A 21,460-nucleotide genomic window follows, 5' to 3' on the forward strand; every position below is an offset into this window, starting at 1 on the left:
ATGTTTATTCCCCCAATCCATGAACATGGTATGTTCTTCCATCTGTTTACGTCTTCCTCTATATCTTTTTTCAGTGTCATGTAGTTTTCCGCATATAGGTCTTTTATCTCCTTAGTTAAGTTTATTCCTAGGTATCTTAATTTTTTTGGTGTGATGGTAAATGGGATTGATTTTTTAGTCTCTAAAAAATAGAGAACACTAAGTTCACTATTGGTGTATAGAAATGCCATAGATTTCTTGGCGTTAATATTGTATCCTGCTACATTGCCAAATTCATTTATTAAGTTTAATAGTTTTTTTATTGAGTCTTTAGGGTTTCTTAGGTACAATATCATGCCATCTGCAAATAAGAACAGTTTTACTTCTTCTATTCCAATTTGGATGCCTTTTATTTCTTCTTCTTTTCTATAGTAATTGCAATGGCTAGTACTTCCAGTACTATGTCGAGCAGGAGTGGTGATAGTGGGCATTCCTGTGTTGTTCCTGTTATTAAGAGAAATGGTTTTAGTTTTTGCCCATTGAGTGTGATGTTGGTTGTGGGTTTATCATATATGGCTTTCAATATCTTACATTATATATTCCCACCTTGCTTAGAGCTTTTATCAAGAAAGGGAGTTGAATTTTGTTAAATGCTTTTCCTGCATCAATTGATATGATTATGTGATTTTTATCTCTCAGGTTTTCAAACCATTGTTCCTCTTCCTGTTGTGCTGGCACTCCAATTATTTATATGCTGCTTTATGTCATGTTGTCCCATAGCTCCCTTAGGCTCTCCTCCTATCTTTTAATTTTTTTCTCCAATTGCAGTTAAGTTTGGGTGTGTTTTGCTTCTCTGCCTTCAAATTTGCTAATTCTGTCCTCTGCTTCTCCTAGTTTACGGTTGAAATTTTCCATGGTGTTTTTTGTTGCAGTTATATCACTCTTCTGTTGGGAGCCATCAGAGTTGAGACAAGCAACTCCGTCTTAAGAAAATACAACTCCATCTTAGAATTAAGTTCCTTCGAGTAGAAGTTATGCGGTGCCCTGCGGGTTTGGCCAGAAACTAAAGATTAACCTGCCGCTTAGCACATCTTGCTCCGGAGGATCTCTGCAACTCCCCTTCCTGATCCTCCCCCATAGCTATCCCAGCCTTGGAATGTTACACCAACCTGGCAGTTAGCCAATCCTGTGTTGCCAGATACCTTACCACCTTGTCACTCAGTGCCTAAACCAATTATACACTGTCAAAGACCCCGCTGCATAGGCAACCCTGCCCCCCTTTGTTCCTGCTGTATATGTACTGCCATTCCAAAAATAAAGTTTGAGGCTTGATCAGAACTTTGTCTTGCCTCCATTTCTCCGTGCCCCTGTCCCTTCTTTTCATCCTCCACAGGTCCTCCCTCTCCCCACGTTGCTGTGCCCCGCGGGTCGGGGCACTCTTCATTTCTTCTTGACTCTTTCCATCCATCTGGTTTATGAACTCTATAACCCTTATTCTGAATTCTTTTTCTGACATACTGCATGTCTCTGTTTTACTTAGATGCTTTCCTGGATATTTCTTTCCTTTTAAAAATGAGGCATAATTTACAAACACAGAGATCTTAAGTTATAATTCTGTGGGGTTGAAACAAGTTTACACTTATGGAACCTATATCATTTTCAAAGAAATGGAACAATATCACTTCTGATAGCACTTCATAAATGTTAGCTTATTTAATTAAAAACAAAAACACCAGTAAGAGTGGGTACTATTATTCACCCTACCTGTAGATGAGAAAACTGAATCCCCAAAATTGTACAATTGGATAAATACTACTAAATGGATCCAACCCAGGGATACAAGAAGACTCCCAAACTTGTAGAACCAGCTTGCTGAATAAGCCACCAAGAGGGAGGGACTGGATGCCTCTGGATCCCACACCAGTTATCAGAAATTTCCTATTCCTCCCAGCCTTTAAAAGGGCAATTCCTGCATTAAGTGCTTCAACTTATTGACTTCTATAGAAGGTTTATCAAAACACGCTTTGCAGGTTTGGTAAAGGATAAAGGAGATTTTATATTCTAGAAAAGTCTGCTGCCTTTCATTTGTTCCTGGAGACCAGTCTGTGTGGAATTCACCTTCCAGGTGAGAACTCATCTTACTGGAAAAAAACCACTGCTTTGTGACACCCTGCTTCCTTCTTTTCTCCTACAATTAATGACCTTGGTGATTTCAGAGAGGAAGTGTTGAGCTTTTTAGGGATACTTGGACCATGAGAAAGGGAATCTATTCCATTTGAAAGACAATCGTTTCTGCACCTACTATGTACACAGCAGATGTATGGTAAAAAAGTTTTAAGGAGGACTAAGTCAGTTCTCCATTCTGAACAAATAAATCATGTGAAGAAATTTTGGAAGCTGGTGGGTGAAGGGAGAGGTAATAACACTGGCAAGAAAGGATTGTTCGTCCAAGTAACATTAATTTAGCACCTAGTGTAGAGAGATACTATGCAGACTTTATTTTGTTTTTCCTTGGAGAAACATTCTAAAAGAGGCTGCCTGTTCCTTGGATAAGTGTTAACCAGGAGGGAAAAGTACTTTATTAAAATCAGAGAGATAATATTCAGAACAAAAGTACTGTTAATTTAAATCTTGTGTTTGTTTGTGAGTGTATGGAGTAATTTAAAAGATTTTACCTATAATGCTCTGACCATAAAATATGGTATTTAAATTTTTGTTTAATATATGTGAATATTATTTAAAGCTTAAAAATAAGCTTTTCATCCAGCAATTACACTTCTAAGAACTTTATCTTAAGATAATAGACCTGGATGCATATTAACAGAATATGTTATTAGCAATAGAGAATAACAGTTAACAATCCTAATGTCCAACAATAGGAGATTAGTTCAAAATATGTATGGCTAGTATTCTTCCTCATTAGTATAGCGGTGAGTATCCCCACCTGTCAAAATATGTATGGTGTATGCATACAATAGAATAATAAAAATATAGTATTATTTATAATAGTGAAATTATATTCACCATATATAGATGCTTTATAACATTCATGTTCTAAACATATTTAATGATATGGATTATGTCATTTTAAAAACAAGCTACAAAAGTATATATACGTATATATCATGCCCTTACTTTTGTAAAAAATAAAGCAATGCCTAAAAACAAATGGAAACATATTCTCAAATCAATATATATCCATATTAACTGAATAGTGGAATTTTTCTTTTCTTTATAGTAAAATAGTTTTTAATATTTTATTTTCCCTTCTAAATTTTACTTCCTATATTCTTACAATTCCTATGTATATTGCATATTGAATATGTATAAGCACAGTTTAAATAGAGGTATAATAATAATAATAATAATAATAAATTATGTACTATTTTCTGTTCCACATCTTCTCCTTTTGTTTTAATACTGTCCCTTGTGCATGCCTGTGTTGTATCATAGTTCTTATGTTAATGGCTCCCTGCAATTACAGTATACTAACAGGTCATAATTCATGTAACCTTATCCCAGTGACAAAAGGACTGTGTCTTATTTTTTCCTATTTGTTGATGCTGCTTTATAAAACTACTCTTTACAACTCATTTTCCTTGTTTGAATTGTTCCTTTTAAAAACATTTCCAGTAAGGGGAAGACTGGGTCTAAAGCTCCTTCTTTGTGGACTTTGCCCACTGCCAAGGCTGAAAGCCCACATAAGCTATTTCAGAGCCACTTCAAGTTTCAGAAACCTTGAGGATGAAGGAAAAGTTCTCTCTCCTAAGTATGATGAAGATTTTATGGGCTTATAACATGTCAGACTATATATTTGTTCATATTATATGCTTTTAATTGTGCCCATTTTATTTACTCAGTGTGGCCTAGCCAGTGTAGCTCAGTGGATACAGTGTTGGCCTGTGGACTGAAGAGTCCCAGGTTTGATTCTGGTCAAGGGCACATGACCTGGTTGCGGGCTCGATCCCCAGTAGTGGGCATGTAGGAGTCCTCTGATCAATGATTCTCTCTCATCATTGATGTTTCTATTTCACTCTCTCTCTCCCTTCCTCTCTGAAATCAATAAAAATATAATTTAAAAAATGAAATAAATTACTCAGCTTTAAAATTGTTTTTTAAAGAGAAAAAAATCATAATGATGCCAGAAAAGACTTTTCTCTCCCCGAAATGAGAAGTAGTGTTAGGAGGATAAAATGGATGTTATTTTCCCTCATAAGACTGACAAGCAACTGAGGGTGTGGAACAGGACATATGCACATGGTCAAGTCAAGAACATTCACTTGTGCAATTTCAAACCTGATCAAATAGCAGGTGCCAAAGAATAAATGAGATCTTTAGAACCAGACACATTTTCCCATTGTAGCTGATCATTCACAAAAGACGTGTTTCTTAAGCAAGAAAGAAGAAGGAAGGAAGAAAGGAAGGAAGGAAGGAAGGAAAAAGAAAAGAAAAAGAAAGAAAATAAAGGAAAGAAAGAAATACAGGAAATAAAGAATGCTAATGACATCCTGGCCAGAGTTCTGGGAAGCCAGAGTGCTCAGCATTAAAGGGCTGAGAACATCAAACAATCTTTTCTCTGCTTCCTTCCTACTATTCTGTGCCAGGTATTTACTAAGAAATTTCCATGAGCTTTTTCCTCACTTGATGCCAGTGGCTGGATTACCTCATTTAATCCTCACAAACTGTCTCTTACATAAGTGTTGGTGTTATCTCAGGACACGATTCACACTGAAAGCACGCCCATGGTGGGCTAGGTTAAAGTTACACCCCATTTCTTAAAAAACAACAACAACAACAATTAATCCAATGGACTGAGCTGAAATACTGTGTAGTTAGCTTCCAATATGATATCTATACTAATAAAAGGGAACTATGTTAATTAGACTGAGAGACCATCCAAGAGACCTTCCAGACATTCTTCTGAACAAAGCCATGGTGGCAGGGCTGAGGTAGAGACTGTAAGAGGCCAAGATGGGAGGGCAGTTGTGGGTGATCAGGCCAGTGTGGGACAACAGTTGTGGGTGATCAAGCTGTTGGGGGGCAGAACCATTGGGGGTAAGCAGACCAGCAGGGGAATCAGTGCTGGGTGTGCAGGCTGTTATTGGGGTTCAGTTGGAGGTGATAAGGACAGCGGGGGGGTGGGGAGGGTTAGTTTGCAGTGAGAAGGCCAACAGGGGGGTATTAGGGGTGAGCAGGCTGGCACGGGGCAGTTGGGAGTGATCAGGCAGGTGAGTGGGCATTCAGAGGTGAACTGGCTGATTGCGGTGAGCAGGCTGGCAGGCAGAATGATTAGGGGCAATTGGGCAGGCAGGCAGGCATGGGATCCAGCAATCCTGATTGTTAGGAGCCAGCAGTCCTGATTGTGAGAGGGATGTCCGACTGCCTGTTTAGGCCTAATCCCTGTAAACCTGCAGTAGGACATCCTTTGAGGGGTCCCAGATTGAAGAGGGTGTAGGCCGGGCTGAGGAACAACCCCATGTGCGTGAATTTTGTGCACTGGGCCACTAGATAATAATAACAGTAATAAAAATAATAATTTTGAGTTATTACATGCTAAAAACTCTACTATGCTCTTAAATATGTATTAACTCATAATCATCACTATGATTTTCTTTTTATTTCTATAGGAATAAGGTGTTCAGTTAAGTTTTTGAAAGAAATTTTGAACACCAGTTTTTGAGGATAAAGCTAGTTGGTGGGAGCAACCACAGAATTGAGGTAGCCTGTAACTGAGGAAGTTGCAAATCCATGGCTTTCTGATCAACCTCCCACTTCTCTGTCCTCTCTTATTTCTGTTCCTCTGTATCGAGGGCTCACTCTCCTGGTGACTGGTATTGCACTGTTCCTTCTTTATAAAGTAAGCACCAGTAAGATGTTTGGGATTTTCACCTTCCCTCTGTGTTTGCTCTTTTTTTAAAAAAAATAAGTTTTTATTGTTCATATTATTACAAATGTTCCTCCCCCCACCTCCCCACCATTGCTCTCCTCCACCAGGTTCCCACCCCACCCTTTGCCCTTTCTCCACTCCCCATTGTCCTCATCCATAGGTGCACAGTTTATGTTCAGTCTCTTCCCACATCCCCCTTTCCCCTTTTCCCCAAGAATCGTCAGTTCACTCCCCTTCCATACCTCTGATTCTATTATATTCAACAGTTAATATTGTTCATCAGATTTTTTTTTAATTTCCTTGGATTTTAGATTCACTTGTTGATAGTTACGTATTTGTTGTTCATAATTTTTATCTTTATTTACTTTCTCTTCTGAAAGAACCCCTTTCAGCAATTCATATAATTCTGGTTTGGTTTTTTTTTTTTTATTAGTGAAGCTCTTTATCTGACCTTCGATTCTGAGTGATAGCTTTGCTGAATAGATTATCTTTGGCTGTAGGTTCTTACTATTCATCACCTTGAATATTTCTTGCCATTCCTGTCTGGCCTGCATGGTTTCTGTTGAGAAGTCAGCTGACAATCGTATAGGTGCTCCTTTATAGGTAACTACCTTCTTTGCTCTTGCTGCTTTTAATATTTTCTCTTTGTCTTTTGCTCTTGGAATTTTAATTATGATTTGTCTTGGTGTGGTCCTCTTTGGATTCCTTTTGTTTGGAGTTCTGTGCGCTTCCTGGACTTGTAAGTCTAATTCTTTCACCAGGTGGGGGAAGTTTTCTGTCACTATTTCTTTCAGTATGTTTTCAATATCTTGCTCTCTCTCATCTTCTGGGACCCCCATAATTCTGATGTTGGTTCGCTTGAAGTTGTCCCAGAGGTTTCTTACATTATCTTCAATTTTCTGGATTCTCTTGCCTTCTAGCTTCTGTGGAGGAGTGTCTTCTGGCTCTTTATGTTCCAAATCTTTTATTTGATTCTTACGATCTTCCATTCTGTTTTTAGGACTCTGTATAATATTTTTTATTTCAGAGAATGTATTCTTTATTTCTTGTAGATCCCTTATCATTTCTTGTTGATCCCTTATCATTTCTTGTTGATTCCTTATTAATTCTAGTTGATCTCTTTTCATATCCTCATAGGTCTTATTGATCTTTTCTAGGAAATTCTTGAAAATGTGTTTGCTCTTATCAGTGGGCTTTATCCTCACAAACTGGTGTACTATTTTTTTTTTTTTACAAAAAACTAAACACTGATATTGGTCTTGATAGAGATGGCGATAATGAATTTCTAGTGTGTTCTATGCAGAGGAACTTAATTAAGGCACAGAGTTGCAGACATTAAGGCACCTGCTCAGCTGCTTCAAGAAAACCACGCTCTTGCACTGTGGTGCACAGAGAGAATGATCAGTATGGTCCTGGGAGTGATGCTGGCCCACAGTTTTCTCACATGCTGACTGAAGGATTTCTTGTCATGGCTCAACTACTTTGGTGGCACATCTTCAGTGGGATAGTGTCTAGGTATTTTTCAAAGTGTAAGCACTTGGGTACCACCTTTCTTGTCATTACCAACTGGCTTTGTGACAGTACCAAGAACTTTCTCTGTTTTTGTTTCAATCCAGGATTTAGCTACTGAATACATCCACTTGCGCATGGCCTTTAGGAATACATAGCCGACTCCTTCAAAAAATTATTAGACTTAGTAAATGAATTTGGCAATGTAGCAGGATACAAAATTAACACCAAAAAATCTATGCACTGTCTATATGTGAATAATGAACTTACAGAAAGAGAGACTAAAAAAGCAATCCCATTTACAATTGCACCAAAAAAATTAAGATACCTAGGAATAAACTTATTTAAAGAGGAAAAATACCTATACTCCAAAAACTACAGAACACAGAAAAAAGAGGTAGAACAAGACATAAACTCATGGAATAACATAACATGTTCATGGATTGGTAGAATCAACATCATTAAAATGTCCATATTATCCAAAGCAATATATAGATTAAATGCACTCCCCATTAAAATTCTAAAGGCATATTTCCCAGACCGAGAACGAACTTTCCAAAAATTCATCTGAACTAATAAAAAGACCCTGAATAGCTGCAGCAGTCCTGAAAAAGAAGAACAAAGTAGGTGGGATCTCAATATCAGATATATAGCTGTATTACAAAGCCACTGTTCTCAAAACAGCCTGGTACTGGCACAAGAACAGACACGTAGATCAATGGAATAGAATAGAGAACCCTGAAATTGACCCAAGCCACTATGTTCAATTAATATTTGACAAATGACCCATGAACATACAATGGTGTCAAGACAGTCTCTTCAATAAATGGTGTTGGGAAAATTGGACATATACATTAAAAAAAATGAAACTATATAGACCACAAACTTACGCCATATACAAAAACAAACTTAAAATGGATAAGGGACTTAAACATAAGACAGAAAACCATAAAAATACTAGAGGAATCCACAGGCAGAGAAATCTCTGCCTAAGCAATTTCTTCACTGATACCACTCTCAGAGCAATGCAAACAAAGGGGGAAATAAAGAAATGGGACTACATAAAAATAAAAAGCTTTTGCACAGCAAACTAAGCCATCAACAAAACCATAAGAAAGCCCACTGCATAGAAGAACATATTTGCCAATGTTATCATCCAAAAGGGCTTAATCTCTAACATCTATAGAAAACACATAGAATTTAGCAAAAGAAAGATAAACAACCCAATCAAAAAATGGGCAATGGACCTAAATAAATACTTTTCAAAAGAAGACAGAAGGAAGGCCAAAAGGCATATGAGAACATGCTCAAAGTCACTAATCATCTGAGAAATGTAAATCAAAATGACAATGCAGTACCATCTCACACCTGTCAGAATGACTATCATCAAGAAATCAAAAATGACAAGCGTGGGGGAGAATGCGGAGGAAATGGAATCCTTGTGCACTGCTGTTGGAAATGCAGACTGGTGCAGCCACTGTGGAGAACAGTATGGAATTTCCTCAAAAGACTAAAAATGAAACTCCCATTTGACCCAGTGATCTCACTTCTAGGTATATATCCCAAGAAACTAGAAACACCAATTAGAAAGGACATATGCACCCCTATATTCATATTAGCACAATTTACAATAGGTAAGATTTGGAAACAGCCTAAGTGCCCATCAGCAGATGAGTGGATTAAAAAACTGTGGTGTATCTACACGATGGAATATTATGCTGCGGTAAAAAAAAAAAAAAAAAAGAGTTCTTACCATTTGCAACAGCATGGATGGAACTGGAGAGCAACATGCTAAGTGATATAAGCCAGGCAGAGAAAGATAAATATCACATGATCTCACTTATTTATGGAATATAATGAACAATATAAATTGATGAACAAAAACAGATCCAGAGACAGAGGAACGTTGATCATTAAACCTCAGAGGGAAGGTAGGGGAGGATGAGGGTAAGGTACAGAGATCATCAAAGGATTTGTAATCATGCATGTAAACCAAAACAATGGATAGAGACAACAGGGTGGTGAGGGCATAAGCAGGGAATGGGATAAATGGGGGAATAAGGACATATATGTAACACCTTTATCAATAAAGAAATTATTTTAAAAAAGGAATACATAGACGACCAGGAATAGCTGCCAATTACTCTGACCAGGACAGGGTTTCACCTCTGTGGGGCTTCCTCTTCTTACACACATTGACCTTGGGGTTACCCTTCTTGACCGTGTCACCAGCATCAGCTTCTTGGCTCCAGGTTTCACCTCCTTAGTATCCAGCTTCTCAGCTTCTTCACTCTCCATCTTGCAAGATGGGAAAGAGACAATAATTATCTAGGTAGAATCTGTTTTCATTAGGAGTAATGAGTAAACCATGGAACCAAAGAGTAAAGAACTTTTCCAAGGCTACAGTGGTTGTTAGTGGTGGCACTGGGGGAATCACTGACTGCAACCTAATCCCCAAAGATGCACTAGCATATTTAAAGAACATTTTTGTTAACATAAATGTTTAATAAAATTTCAGGGTAATGTAAGAAAGTGAAGGGAAGATTTTCAAAAGGAGAACCAGGTGCTTTCTACCAACTTCCTCTTTCCTTTGCATTACTGATGACTTCAGTATGTGTAACATCAATAGAGGGTACTGAAGATAGTCCTGGACATTAACATAGAACCTGCTACTCTTGTCTCTTAGTGGTAGTCCCATCTCAACTTTATGGTATTTGTAGTAACGGTAGAAATCTAGTGTGATTCTACTTTCTCTACCCCCAAGGCAGTTATTTTATAAGTGGGCAGAGTTATCTTACCTGTTACGTTGTAAGATTAGGTAAAGATGTGTGGATCTAGTTCCTATGGGTTCAACTTTTTCTCATCCTGACTGTATGTTGATCTTCCCTCTAGGCTAAAATACTGGTCAAGATGCTCCACTTGCAGGGTCCACAGATGCTTCAGATGCTAGAAAAATCCTTGAGGAAGAGCCTTCCTGAGTCCTTAAAGGTGAGACAATCTCAGGGAAAGAACAGATTGTGTATTCTTTCGATAGAAGTAGAGAACAGAATAATCCTATCTAATAAAAGAGTAATAGGCAAATTGACCATCACTCCAACACACAAGATGGACTCCCCCATGTGGTCAAATATGGCTGCCCCCGTGTGGACACAAGATGGTTGGCAGGGGAGGGCAGTTGTGGGAGATCAGGCCAGCAGGGGAAGGGCAGTTGAGAGAGACCAGACCTGCAAAGGAGGGCAGTTAGGGGTGATCAGGCCAGCAGGGGAGGGCAATTGGGAGGAACAAGGCCTGCAGGGAGGTCAGTTTGTGGGACATGGCCTGCAGTGAAGAGCAGTTGGGGGAGACCAGGCCTGCAGGGGAGGGCCAAGCTGGCAGAGGAGGGCAGTTAGGGGTAATCGTGGCAGCAGCAGAGCAATTAGGCACTGATAGGCTGGCAGGGCAGTGGTTAGGGGGTGATCTGGCTGGCAGGCAGAAACATTTAGGGGCAATCAGGCAGGTAGGTGAGAGGTTTGGATCCAATAGCCCTGGATGGTGGAGGGATGTCTGGTGGGATTGGACCTATAAACAGGCAGTTGGACATTCCTCAAAGGGTCCCAGATTTGAGGGGGTACAGGTTGGAATCAGCCCCTACCCCTGCCTACAAATTTTGTGCACCAGACCTCTAGTTTATTAATTAGCAGCTATTTAGTGGTGGTAAATTCACTCATGCTCCCCATTGTTTACATTCATGTTCACATCACCTCTTCGCAAGGGAGATATATTATGAACTTCTTTGTACTATCTTTGCTAGTTTATGTGAATAAATTAAAGTTTAAGAAATAGCTATAGTCAATTTGGCTCAATTGATAGAGCCTTGGCCTAAGAATTGAATGGTCCCTGGTTAGGTTCTGGTCAAGGGTTGTGGGTTTGATTCCCAGTGGAAGGCATGCAGGAGGCAGCCAATCAATGAGTGATTCTCTCTCATCATTGATATTTCTCCCTCTCTCTCTTCTTTCCTCTCTGAAATTAATAAAATTATTTTTAAAAAGAAAAGTTTAAGAAATAAGGTGTGTTCATCCATGTCATAGAATGCTCTGAAGTCAATAGATTGTTTTTATTTATTGAAAAAGAAACATGACTAGAATGTATTAATTCAATGGATAAAAACATTTTAAAATCACATCTAACTGAAATTTTTATTTTATTGTGTATGTACATGAAATTAGGAAATCTAAAGAAAGATTTTTTTCATCCATTTAAAAATTGAGATATACTTGACATACATGACATTAAATGTTTATTTAATCCTACAGTGGAGAGTTCATGCTTTTTATTCATAAATTTTATTAGTCTGAATATTTTGCAATGTAAACATATTTCTAAAAGATACATTTATTGAGGCAGAACACTAAAACTTAAAATTGCTTGGCAGAAATACTCATTAGAGACCTTTCAATGATAGATTTCCATGATTTCATAGAAATAACCATGCCTTGATCAAACAAGTTACTCTAACATCCTTTCATAATAAAGGTTTGTTTTACATACACAATTGTGAGTATGTGAAACAAAGTTGATAAAACTATGGTAATACTCATAACCTGCATGTTTTTTCCAGATGAACAACCATAAACCTACTTTTACCAATCCTGGTTTATTGACCCTCCCACTTTCTTGTAATGCTGCAGGTTTATGGGACCATCTTCCACATGAACCAGGGCAATCCTTTCAAGCTGAAGGCTGTGGTGGACAAGTGGCCTGATTTTAATACAGTAGTTGTCCGCCCTCAGGAGCAGGTAAGGTGTCAGATATGGAATGAATGTGCGTCTATGTATTTATCTGCATTGGAAATGTGGGAGACCTGGGCACACAGAAATGAATACCAGAAATATTGAACACTCCCTGTGCTCAAAAATTGCACATCCTGGAAGAGAATACAAGTGAATCCACAGACAAATTACAGTATGGTCTGAAAATATTTAAGAATTTCTCTCTTAGCAGTTTTTAAAAATATGTCATACAGTACTACTAACTACAATCACCAATCTGTACATAAGATCCTCAGAACTTATTCATCTTAAAACATTTTTCTGTTTCATCATTCATAGGTGGGTATTCTAAGTCTTTTACCTCCATCAATTTTGACAGAGACATGTTCAGAGCCCACATTTTGTAGAAATCTTTGGTCTACAGCAAGATTTATACATTTGACCAAAGATTTTCACTGTTGGTTTTCTCTCTACTTGAGTTTTGTGAATGTCAGTTTATTTGATTTTAGTTTTGAAAATGTTGCATCTTTATTTAGAAAATCATTATTGATGTTTAGAAAGTTCTGATAATTGCATCTACCTGTTCCTAAGAATTTGCATAGCATGGTAGAATGTGAACATTTCCCTAATCTTATTTCTTTAAAAATCATAAGAGAACACAAAGTTTCTTTGTTTTTATTTTGTTTTGCTTTGCTTTTTTTGTTTGTTTACTGCAGCCATTAGAGCTAACACATTTACTACCAAAGAATAAACATGTACAAAAAGCATTTTGCTAAAAGTCTGACTGTTCTGTGTTTTTTGAAAGAAATGTTAAATTCTATATGGGTCTGCTTTGTTTGAAATTTTAAAGCAAGAGCTGAGTTCAGAATAGTTTTATTCATGAAATTATTAAATATGAATTGAATAAGGAAGTTCTTGACTTGATTTCATAACATAAACAATTTCTTAATAAAAGCAATACACCAACCAAACACCTGATACTTAAAAATATCAGAGCATGTTTAAATCCTTTATCCATTTTGAGTTTATTTTTGTGTTTGGTGTAAGTTGGTGGTCTAGTTTCACATAAGATAGAAAACCATAAAAATTCTAGAGGAATCCACAGTCAGAGAAATCTGAGACATACGCCAAAGCAATTTCTTCACTGATACTGCTTCTAGGGAAATGGAAACTAAGGAGAAAATAATCAAATGGGACTACATCAAAATAAAAAGCTTTTGCCCAGCAAAAGAAACCATCAACAAAACAACAAGCAAACCCACTGTATGGGAGAACATATTTCCAAATGTTATCACTGATAAACATTTACAGGAAATTCATACAGTTTAATAAGGAATACAAATAATCCAATAAAAAAAATGGGCAATGGACCTACATAAATACTTCTCAAAAGAAGACAGAAGAAAGGCCAGGAGACTTATGAAAACATGCTCAAAGTCACTAATATCTGAGAGATGCAAATCAAAAGACAATGCCATCTCACAACTGTCAGAATGACTATCATCAAGAAAAACAAATGACAAGTTCTGGGAAGGATGCTGAGAAAAAGGAACCCTTGTGCACTGCTGTTGGGAATGCAGACTAGTGCAGCCACTGTGGAGAACAGTATGGAGTTTCCTCAAAAAAACAAAATGGAACTTCCTTCCATTTGACCAAGTTATTCCACTCCTAGAATATATCCCAAGAAACTAGAAACACCAATTAGAAAGGATATATGCACCCCTATATTCATAGCAGCACAATTCACCATAGCTAAGATTTAGTAACAGCCTAAATGCCCATCAGCAAATGAGTGGATTAGAAAACTATGGTAAATCTACACAATGGAATACTACACTGCTATAAAAATGAAGGAATTCTTGCCATTTGCAATAGCATGGATGGAACTGGAGAGCATTATGTTAAGTGAAACAAGTAGGCAACGAAAGAAAAATACCACATGGTCTCACTCATTTATGGAAAATAAAGAACATTATAACCTGATGAACAAAAAGATAGATACAGAGGCCTTAATGCACCAAACATACTGTCAAATTATAGTGGTAAGGCTGGGGAGTGTTGCGGGGGGGGGGGGGGGGGGGTGGGGTGGGGGGGGGAGAGATCAATCAAAGGACTTACATACATGCATATAAGTATAACCAATGGATATAAGACACTGGGGAGTGGTGGGATAAGGGCATGCGACAGTGGGTAAAGGAGGCTGGGAGAAGGTCAATTGGGGGGAGGGAGATGTATGTACTACTATATGTAATGCTTTAAACCACATGTGTCAAACACAAGGCCCGCGGGCCAAATCCAGCCCGCCAGGCCTTGCAATGTGGCCCGCACCGCGCTGTCATCACTGCACTCCGCTGTCAGTTTATGACATCGTCAGTTTATGACTGTTCAGTAAACCATTCGGCCCGCGATTTAGGCTGGATTTTAGATTTTGGCCCCTTCTCTGATTGAGTTCGATACCCCTACTTTAAACAATAAAAAAATATCAGAGCATAATGAAACACTGACAACAGGTAGGGCAATCACAAAATACAAATATTTTGGTTGATTCTGCTTTTCCCAATGCAAACAGGAAATGGTGGATGACCTTGATCACTACACCAATACTTACCAAATCTACTCCAACAATCTCAAGAACTGTCAGGAATTGCTTGGCTCACCAGAAATCATCAATTGGAAACAGCATTTGCAGATCCAAAGTAAGTAAGAGGAATGGGAAGTGTGCTGACTCAATTCTCTCTCTTGACAATTTCCCTTATGATTCATTTCTTTCCCCACACTTCAGACCCTCAGCCTGCTATCAGTTTTTTACTCAGTTGTGAATATACCTGTAATGGGGAAAAACACTCTCAAAGCTTGCAAAAAAAAAAAAAAAGTTTCATAAAGGAAATATAATATAATTGTTTGATAGCCAAGAATTTATTTTGCCCACATATCTAGAATCTCTTAGGTTGATTGATGTCAGGGCAGAGCTTCCCCTGTGGCCTTACCTGCCAGGAATAACAATGACATGAAGCACCTCCTAGGTCAGTGTTGGCAAACTGCAGCTCTGGAGTCACATGCATCTCTTTGGCCCCTTGAGTGTGGCTCTTCCACAAAATACCACAGCCTGGGCGTCTCTGTTTTGAAGAGGTGGCATTAGAAGTTTAAGTTTCAAAATTTGGTTCTCAAACGAAATTCCAATTGTCATACTGTTGATATTTAGCTCTGTTGACTGAGTTTGCTGACCACTGTCCCAGATCATTAAGGAAACCATCATGGTTATGAGCATGCCATCCCTGAATCACACTCCCTAGGATGGCATTTGTCTGTTACTTGCTATATCATCCTAGCCACATGACTTAACCCCTCTGAGATCATACGTAAAAGTGAGGATAATGGTAGCTAAAACACAGATGTGTTGAAAAGATTAGATAACATGTAGAATGGGAATGGCTTAGCAACAATAGCTGGTTGTGTCATTTAACTTGGACTGCATAGCAAACCTCATAATTCTGTGAATCAACATTTAGACTGGGTTTTGCAAGGCAGTTCTTCTGCTGGTCTCATCAGGATTTCCTCTTGCAGCTGTAGGGTGTTAATGGATGGACTATGTGCTGGTTGCTCTAGTATGGCATCACTCACATGCCTGAATAATGGTTCTTGCTGTTGGTGCTGGCCACCTTAGTGACAGAATCATAGGCACACAAGTCCTTATATGACTAGCCTAATCCTATCAATACAGTGTTGGTCTCAAGGAAATTAGGACCACAAAGGAAGCCCAGGTTGCAAGCCCCCATTAGCCTCTCCATGCATCAAATTTACTCTTTTCCATTGGCAAATACAAGTCACATGGCCAGGGTCAGATGCACTGCAGGACTGGACTATTCCAGGGAAAAGATACAAAGAGACAAGAAAAATTGTGGGTTATTCCTGCCACAATCTGCCATACTATGAACAGAGTAAGCACACAAGAGATGATGGCTACTGTTGTTTTATAATGCATCTCCTGTGATTATCAGAACAATACAGTCATGTAGCCCAGAAAACTTGGTTCCAGTCTTGGCATTACCACGAGTGGCATGACCATGGTTATGAATGAATCTGTGAGCATGTTCATTGCACAAATCCTGATGAGATGATGTCCCATCAACTGTCAGCAGAACCAATCCGAAACTAGGTTTTTAGACTGTAAATAGTAGACTGTGCCACTCCACTGAACAGCTTCTCTCTAAAATGAACTAAAATAATTTCATGTCTCCATAAAACCCCATCTAGGTTCCCAGTCCAACCTGAATGAGGTGATACAAAATCTCGCAGCCAGGAAATCCTTCAAAGTCAAGCACACTCAGTGCTTTATATTTGTGATGCTTGATAGTGTAAAGAAACTGATTCCTTCCTTGTTGGATGTAAAGAACTTACCACCTGGCAGTGGCAAACCCAAGGCCATGTAAGTTTGACAAAAATCACTGCACTTACTTACACCTCCCATTCCTGAAGTAGCCTCCCAACTTCTCTTTCTGCTTTACTCCTGCCTCCCTATGGTCAATATGCTTCAAAGCAGCCGAAATCATCTTTTTTTCAGAAATGTATTGTGGAGAATTGGGATAACAACAAATATAATAAGTACTCATGGACTTTATTTTTCTCTTGGAACCTCCATAGCAATCAAGAAATGTTTAAACTCTCATCCCTGGATGTTACTCATGCTGCCCTGATGAATAAATTCTGGCATTTTGGTGGCAATGAGAGGAACCAGAGATTCATCGAGCGCTGTATACAGACCTTCCCCACAGTCTGTATGCTGGGGCCTGAGGGGAACCCTGTGTGCTGGAGCCTGATGGACCAGACAGGGGAGTCACGGATGGGAGGAACCATGCCTGAATACCGGAAGCAGGGCCTCATTGCCTATGTCGTCTATAAGCAGACCCAGGCTCTTAACAATCTCGGCTTCCCCATATATCTTCATGTTGACAAGAATCTCAAAATTTTGCACAAAATGTGTTATAATCTGCATTATATCCGCATGCCCTGTACCTGGAACCAGTGGAACTGTGTGCCTCTGTGACTCCATCCTACAAACAAGTATCAGATGGGCTCCAACATGTGGCTGGGGCAATGGATGGGTGGGCAGAGAGAAAGAATGATCAGTAATAATTGTAATGATCAGTAAAGTAGTGGGTTCTGGGGAGACAGTGTGAATGTTCAATACCATGTTCCCTGCACTCAAGTCACTGCTGACTTCCCTTAGATGTCTCAGGATGACACAGCCCCAGGCACTCACTACACATGGTTTAGTTCCCCCATGCTTCCGGGCATCTCCATGACACTCCAATCAGCTGCATGCTGCCCAGATGGCTTCTCCTGGAACTCATAGTGTGTGAATGTGTAGAGCCTTGCCAGATTTTCCAGGGAGAGGTATAATTTCTTAGCATTATGACGTATTCTTTGCTCTTTCTCTTAATGATCAGCAAGTGGACTCTGCTCAGTAGTTCTGCAGAGATTATTCTTTCTTCTGATTGCTACTTTCTCAATACAACACAATGTATATGACATGGCAGGGAGAGTTTTGAAGAAAAAGACTAACTTATATTAGCCTGTCCCCTCCTCACTCCCATATCAGGGAAAATGATTCAATGTTGCTTCTGAAAGCAGAACTTTCTGAATCCACCCAAATCCCAAACAATAAAGAGATTTTGTGTTTGATTGTGGAAGTTGAAGTGAAGTGGTTTGTGATGGGAAGAGCTTGGGGTGGGTTTATGGAGAATGGGAAGACCCAAACCCAGGGTGATGGCTATTTATTGAGAAGAGAGAACTTTAGGGGCAGGGCAGTACATCATGGGCACCTACTGTTTCACGTGACCTTGGGACATTGTTTCAGGATGCCTAAATTCTATGCAGTTCAGACAATAGTCTCACAGTGTGGTGGTGTGGAGCAATTTTTGTCCCAGTTGGATCAGGGTAGTTGGGAGAGTTTCCTGCCACATTTCAACAGGAACAGCACTAAACCTGGCACAGGGAAAGAGAACACTGGACTGAAGATAGCCACCTGCATGCTTTTGGTCCATCTACAATTAGGATTAGGCTGTGGAATTGAGAATGAAGGCCCCACAAACTGAGAAACCAATGTGTGAGGTTTAATTTCTTGTCCACTCAAAAGAGTGAAGGCTTAGTTTAGAGAAGGGATTCTCAACCTTAGTACAATGGGCATTATAGGGTGGACAATTCTTTGTTATAGGGCCATCCTGTGCATTTATAGCATATGGAACAGGATGTCTGCCCTCTACTCATTGGCTGTCAGTAACACTTTCCATTCCAGTTATGACAACTAAAAATGTCTCCAGCTCTTGATAACTCCCCTGGTGGCAAAATTGACTTCAATTGAGAGCCACTGGTGTAGCAGTTGAGATTCTCCCACTTGAGGATGCATCTGAAGCATTTAGGGGGATTGTTAATACAGAGAGTGGGCCTCACCTTTAGATTTCCTGATTCAGTAGATTTTGAGTAGAGTCCCAGATTTACATTTCTAACAAGTTTCCTGATGCTGCTGGTCCAGAGCCATAGAACTATGGATGAAAATTAGTATTGCATGCAGATATATTGTTTTACCTTAGTGTTTATAATGTAAAATTTATTGAAATATATTTTTATTGATTTCAGAAAGGAAGGGAGAAGGAGGGAGAGGCAGAAACATTAGTAATTAGAAAGAATTGTTGATCAGCTGCTTCCTGCATGCCCCCTACTGAGGATTGAGCCTGCAACCTGAGCATGTGCCCTTGACTGGGATTGAACCATGACCCTTTAGTCCCCAGATGAAAACTCTATTCATTGAGTCAAACTGGCTAGGGCAATGTAAAGGTTTTTTTTTTTAATTAATATGTGATATTTCATAAAATGTTATTTTCAGTTTATATTCACTGCATGTATATATTACTAGAGGTCCAGTGCATGAAAATTTGTGTACTCAGGGGTCCCTTAGCCCATCCTACACACTCTTTCAGTCTGGGACCCCTTGGGGATGTCTGACTGATGGTTTAGGCACACTCTGAAGGGATCAGGCCTAAGCTGTCAGTCAGACATCTCTCTGGCAGCCTGGGAGCCCTCAGGGGATGTCCAATTGCAGCCCAGTCCAGCTCCTTTGAGGACACCTCCTCGGAAGACATGGGCACTGGGACCAGGCCCATGTCTCTGCCTCTCTCACCATCTTTGCAGAAGCGAGCAGTGCCAGGACCTCCATAGACGACCTGACAGCACCAGCTTGCTGGCCCTGATGCCCACCCACTGGTTGTTTGGCAGGTTGTTCCAGAAGTTTATTCTGCTCTCTGGTCTAATTATAATATTAGCTCTTTATTATGTAGGATAGTAGTTAGTTAGTTATATAATTTACAACATGATTTTCCCAATAAGTTTAGTTCTACCTCACTACATACATAGTTATTACAATACTAGAGGCCCAGTGCACAAATTTGTGCATGTCCCTCGGTCTGGCTGGCAATTGAGGCCTATTGGGGGGCACGTGGGCCAGGGGATGGGACCCCAGAAGATTGGCCTGCAGACCCCCAATCAGGGCCTATGGGGGTGCTGGTTAGTAGGGGGGAGGGACCATGGGATGTTAGTCAGGTGGCTGAAGGGGCTGTGAGAAGTTGGCTGTGGGGGCACACAGACAATCAGGGGTCAGCTCCTGAGTTGAGTGTCTGCTCCCTGCTGGTCAGTGTGTGTCATAGTGACTGGTCGACCAGTCATTCCAGTCATTCAGTTATAATGGTCACTTAAGCTTTTTTATATATAGACTATACTAGAGGCCAGGTGGATGACATTTGTGCACTGGGTGGTTGGAGGGGGCCTCAGCCCAGCCTGCACCTTCTTGCAGTTTGGGACTCCTTGTGGGGGGGGGGGGGTGCCCAATTTGTTCCTAGTGTTGCTGCAGAGGCTAGAGAGGCTCCCACCACTGCCACTGTGCTTGCCAGTCACGAGCCTGGCTTCTGGCTGAGTGTCACTCCCCCATTGATCTTCTGCCACCTGGTGGTCAGTGCATGTAATAGAGACTGGTTGTTCCACCATTTGGTCCATTTGCACATTAGGGTTTTATTATATAAAACTAGAGGCCTGGTGCACAAAATTCGTGCACTGGAGAAGGGTCCACCAGCCTGGCCTACACCCTCTTGCAGTCTGAACCCCTCAAGGGGTGTCCCAGAGGAAACGGGCCTAAACCAACAGTTAGGAATTCCTCTAACAGCCCAGGGCCCCTTCTTACAGCCCACCTGCTCTTTGCTTTTTACCATTCGGTTCATTGCTCCTTAGTGCTGCCACAGAGGCAGGAGAGGATCCTGCCACTGCCAATGTGCTCACCAGATGTAAGCCCCATCTTTCTGTGTAGTTTTTTTGTGGGCCAACTGCTTTCTTCCTTCTCATTTAGGGCCAGCAGCATGAGAGAGCAGAGTGCAATGTTGTGGAATGCACTGGACTACCCAGAGCTGAGGGGAGTGGTCAGGCTCATGGGTGAGAGGTGGACACAGAGGACACTACTTCACCCAATTGTGGTGCGGGCTGGCCAGTCTTAATCTGCCTGACCCACCCAGGCAGGGACTAAGCAGAGTGTCTGCCTCTCCATTCTCCATCCTTCCATCTGTGACACCTGTCACACTTGCCAGGCCTCCCCCAAAGTGAGTTCAGCTCAATCCCTGAATGTAAGAAGGCGAGGGGAGGTGACTCCACTCCAGTTACCCCCTGATTCTAAGCAACAGGACCTGGTCTCAGGATGGTGGCCACACCTGTAGAACATACATCTGTTTCAAGAAAGGTTGGGAATGCAGAATTTCATATAAGCCCCTATTCCAAAAAGCGGCAATTCATTCACATTGTGGCAAAGACACCTTTAAGAGTAACGTAAGTGGCTAAAGTCAGGGCCAAACAGGGCCATGTACTCATCCAATCTCTCTGAGGCATATGGACAGAACCAAGTTTCAGCTCTTAGCCGGATATTTCCAGGGTGTTTTTTAAGCCTAAAGGACAGTAGACTATCTCTATTCTTGTTCTTTGGGATTTTTTCATCGTTGGATAAAAGGATACATACATTAGGGAAATCCTCTCAAGATACAATATTAGTTGCACCCATGTGACCACAATAGTGCCACTCAGAGGGAGGAAGCCGACAGATGGGGAGTAGAGAATTCTGAAAACCTAAGCCTTTCCTTCACACATTTTACACCCCTCCTCAGGCGGCCTTTTGGCCAGGTGTCTGCTGAACTTTTACCACTTGATGTCCTGTCAGGCTGCCCTGAGCCCTGCTAGGCAATGTATAGGATCCAGTGTGCCCAGGGGGAGTTGCCCCTTCTCCCAGCCACTCCTGGTACTGCTCCTG

The 21,460-nt window shown here is 40.3% G+C and overlaps 2 protein-coding genes across 2 annotated transcripts in view; both read left to right on the forward strand.

Annotated features, from left to right (window-relative positions):
* Positions 1–21,460, forward strand: part of LOC311628087 (olfactory receptor 5AN6-like) — a gene marked incomplete at its 5' end in the record, with an annotated part of 243,286 nt that overhangs the window by 204,123 nt on the left and 17,703 nt on the right. The gene's annotated exons all lie outside the window — the stretch shown is intronic.
* GLYAT (glycine-N-acyltransferase) lies at positions 10,274–17,805 on the forward strand. Its single transcript, XM_084894959.1, has 5 exons — positions 10,274–10,363; positions 12,043–12,150; positions 14,693–14,819; positions 16,378–16,549; positions 16,765–17,805. Exons 1-5 carry the CDS (start codon positions 10,286–10,288, stop codon positions 17,165–17,167), a joined length of 888 nt encoding a protein of 295 aa, XP_084751085.1. The 5' UTR covers positions 10,274–10,285; the 3' UTR covers positions 17,168–17,805.

The sequence above is a fragment of the Pipistrellus hanaki genome, assembly GCF_964339955.1.
Source record: "Pipistrellus hanaki genome assembly, chromosome: 9".
NCBI classification, from domain to species: Eukaryota; Metazoa; Chordata; class Mammalia; order Chiroptera; family Vespertilionidae; genus Pipistrellus; species Pipistrellus hanaki.

Excerpts from the sequence above, each read along its gene's own strand:
- GLYAT (XM_084894959.1), top strand. The coding sequence starts at position 10,286 with ATGCTCCACTTGCAGGGTCCACAGATGCTTCAGATGCTAGAAAAATCC. Across the intron at positions 14,820-16,377 it reads ACAGCATTTGCAGATCCAAA|GTTCCCAGTCCAACCTGAAT; the intron begins GTAAGTAAGAGG and ends AACCCCATCTAG. Across the intron at positions 16,550-16,764 it reads AGTGGCAAACCCAAGGCCAT|CAATCAAGAAATGTTTAAAC; the intron begins GTAAGTTTGACA and ends GAACCTCCATAG.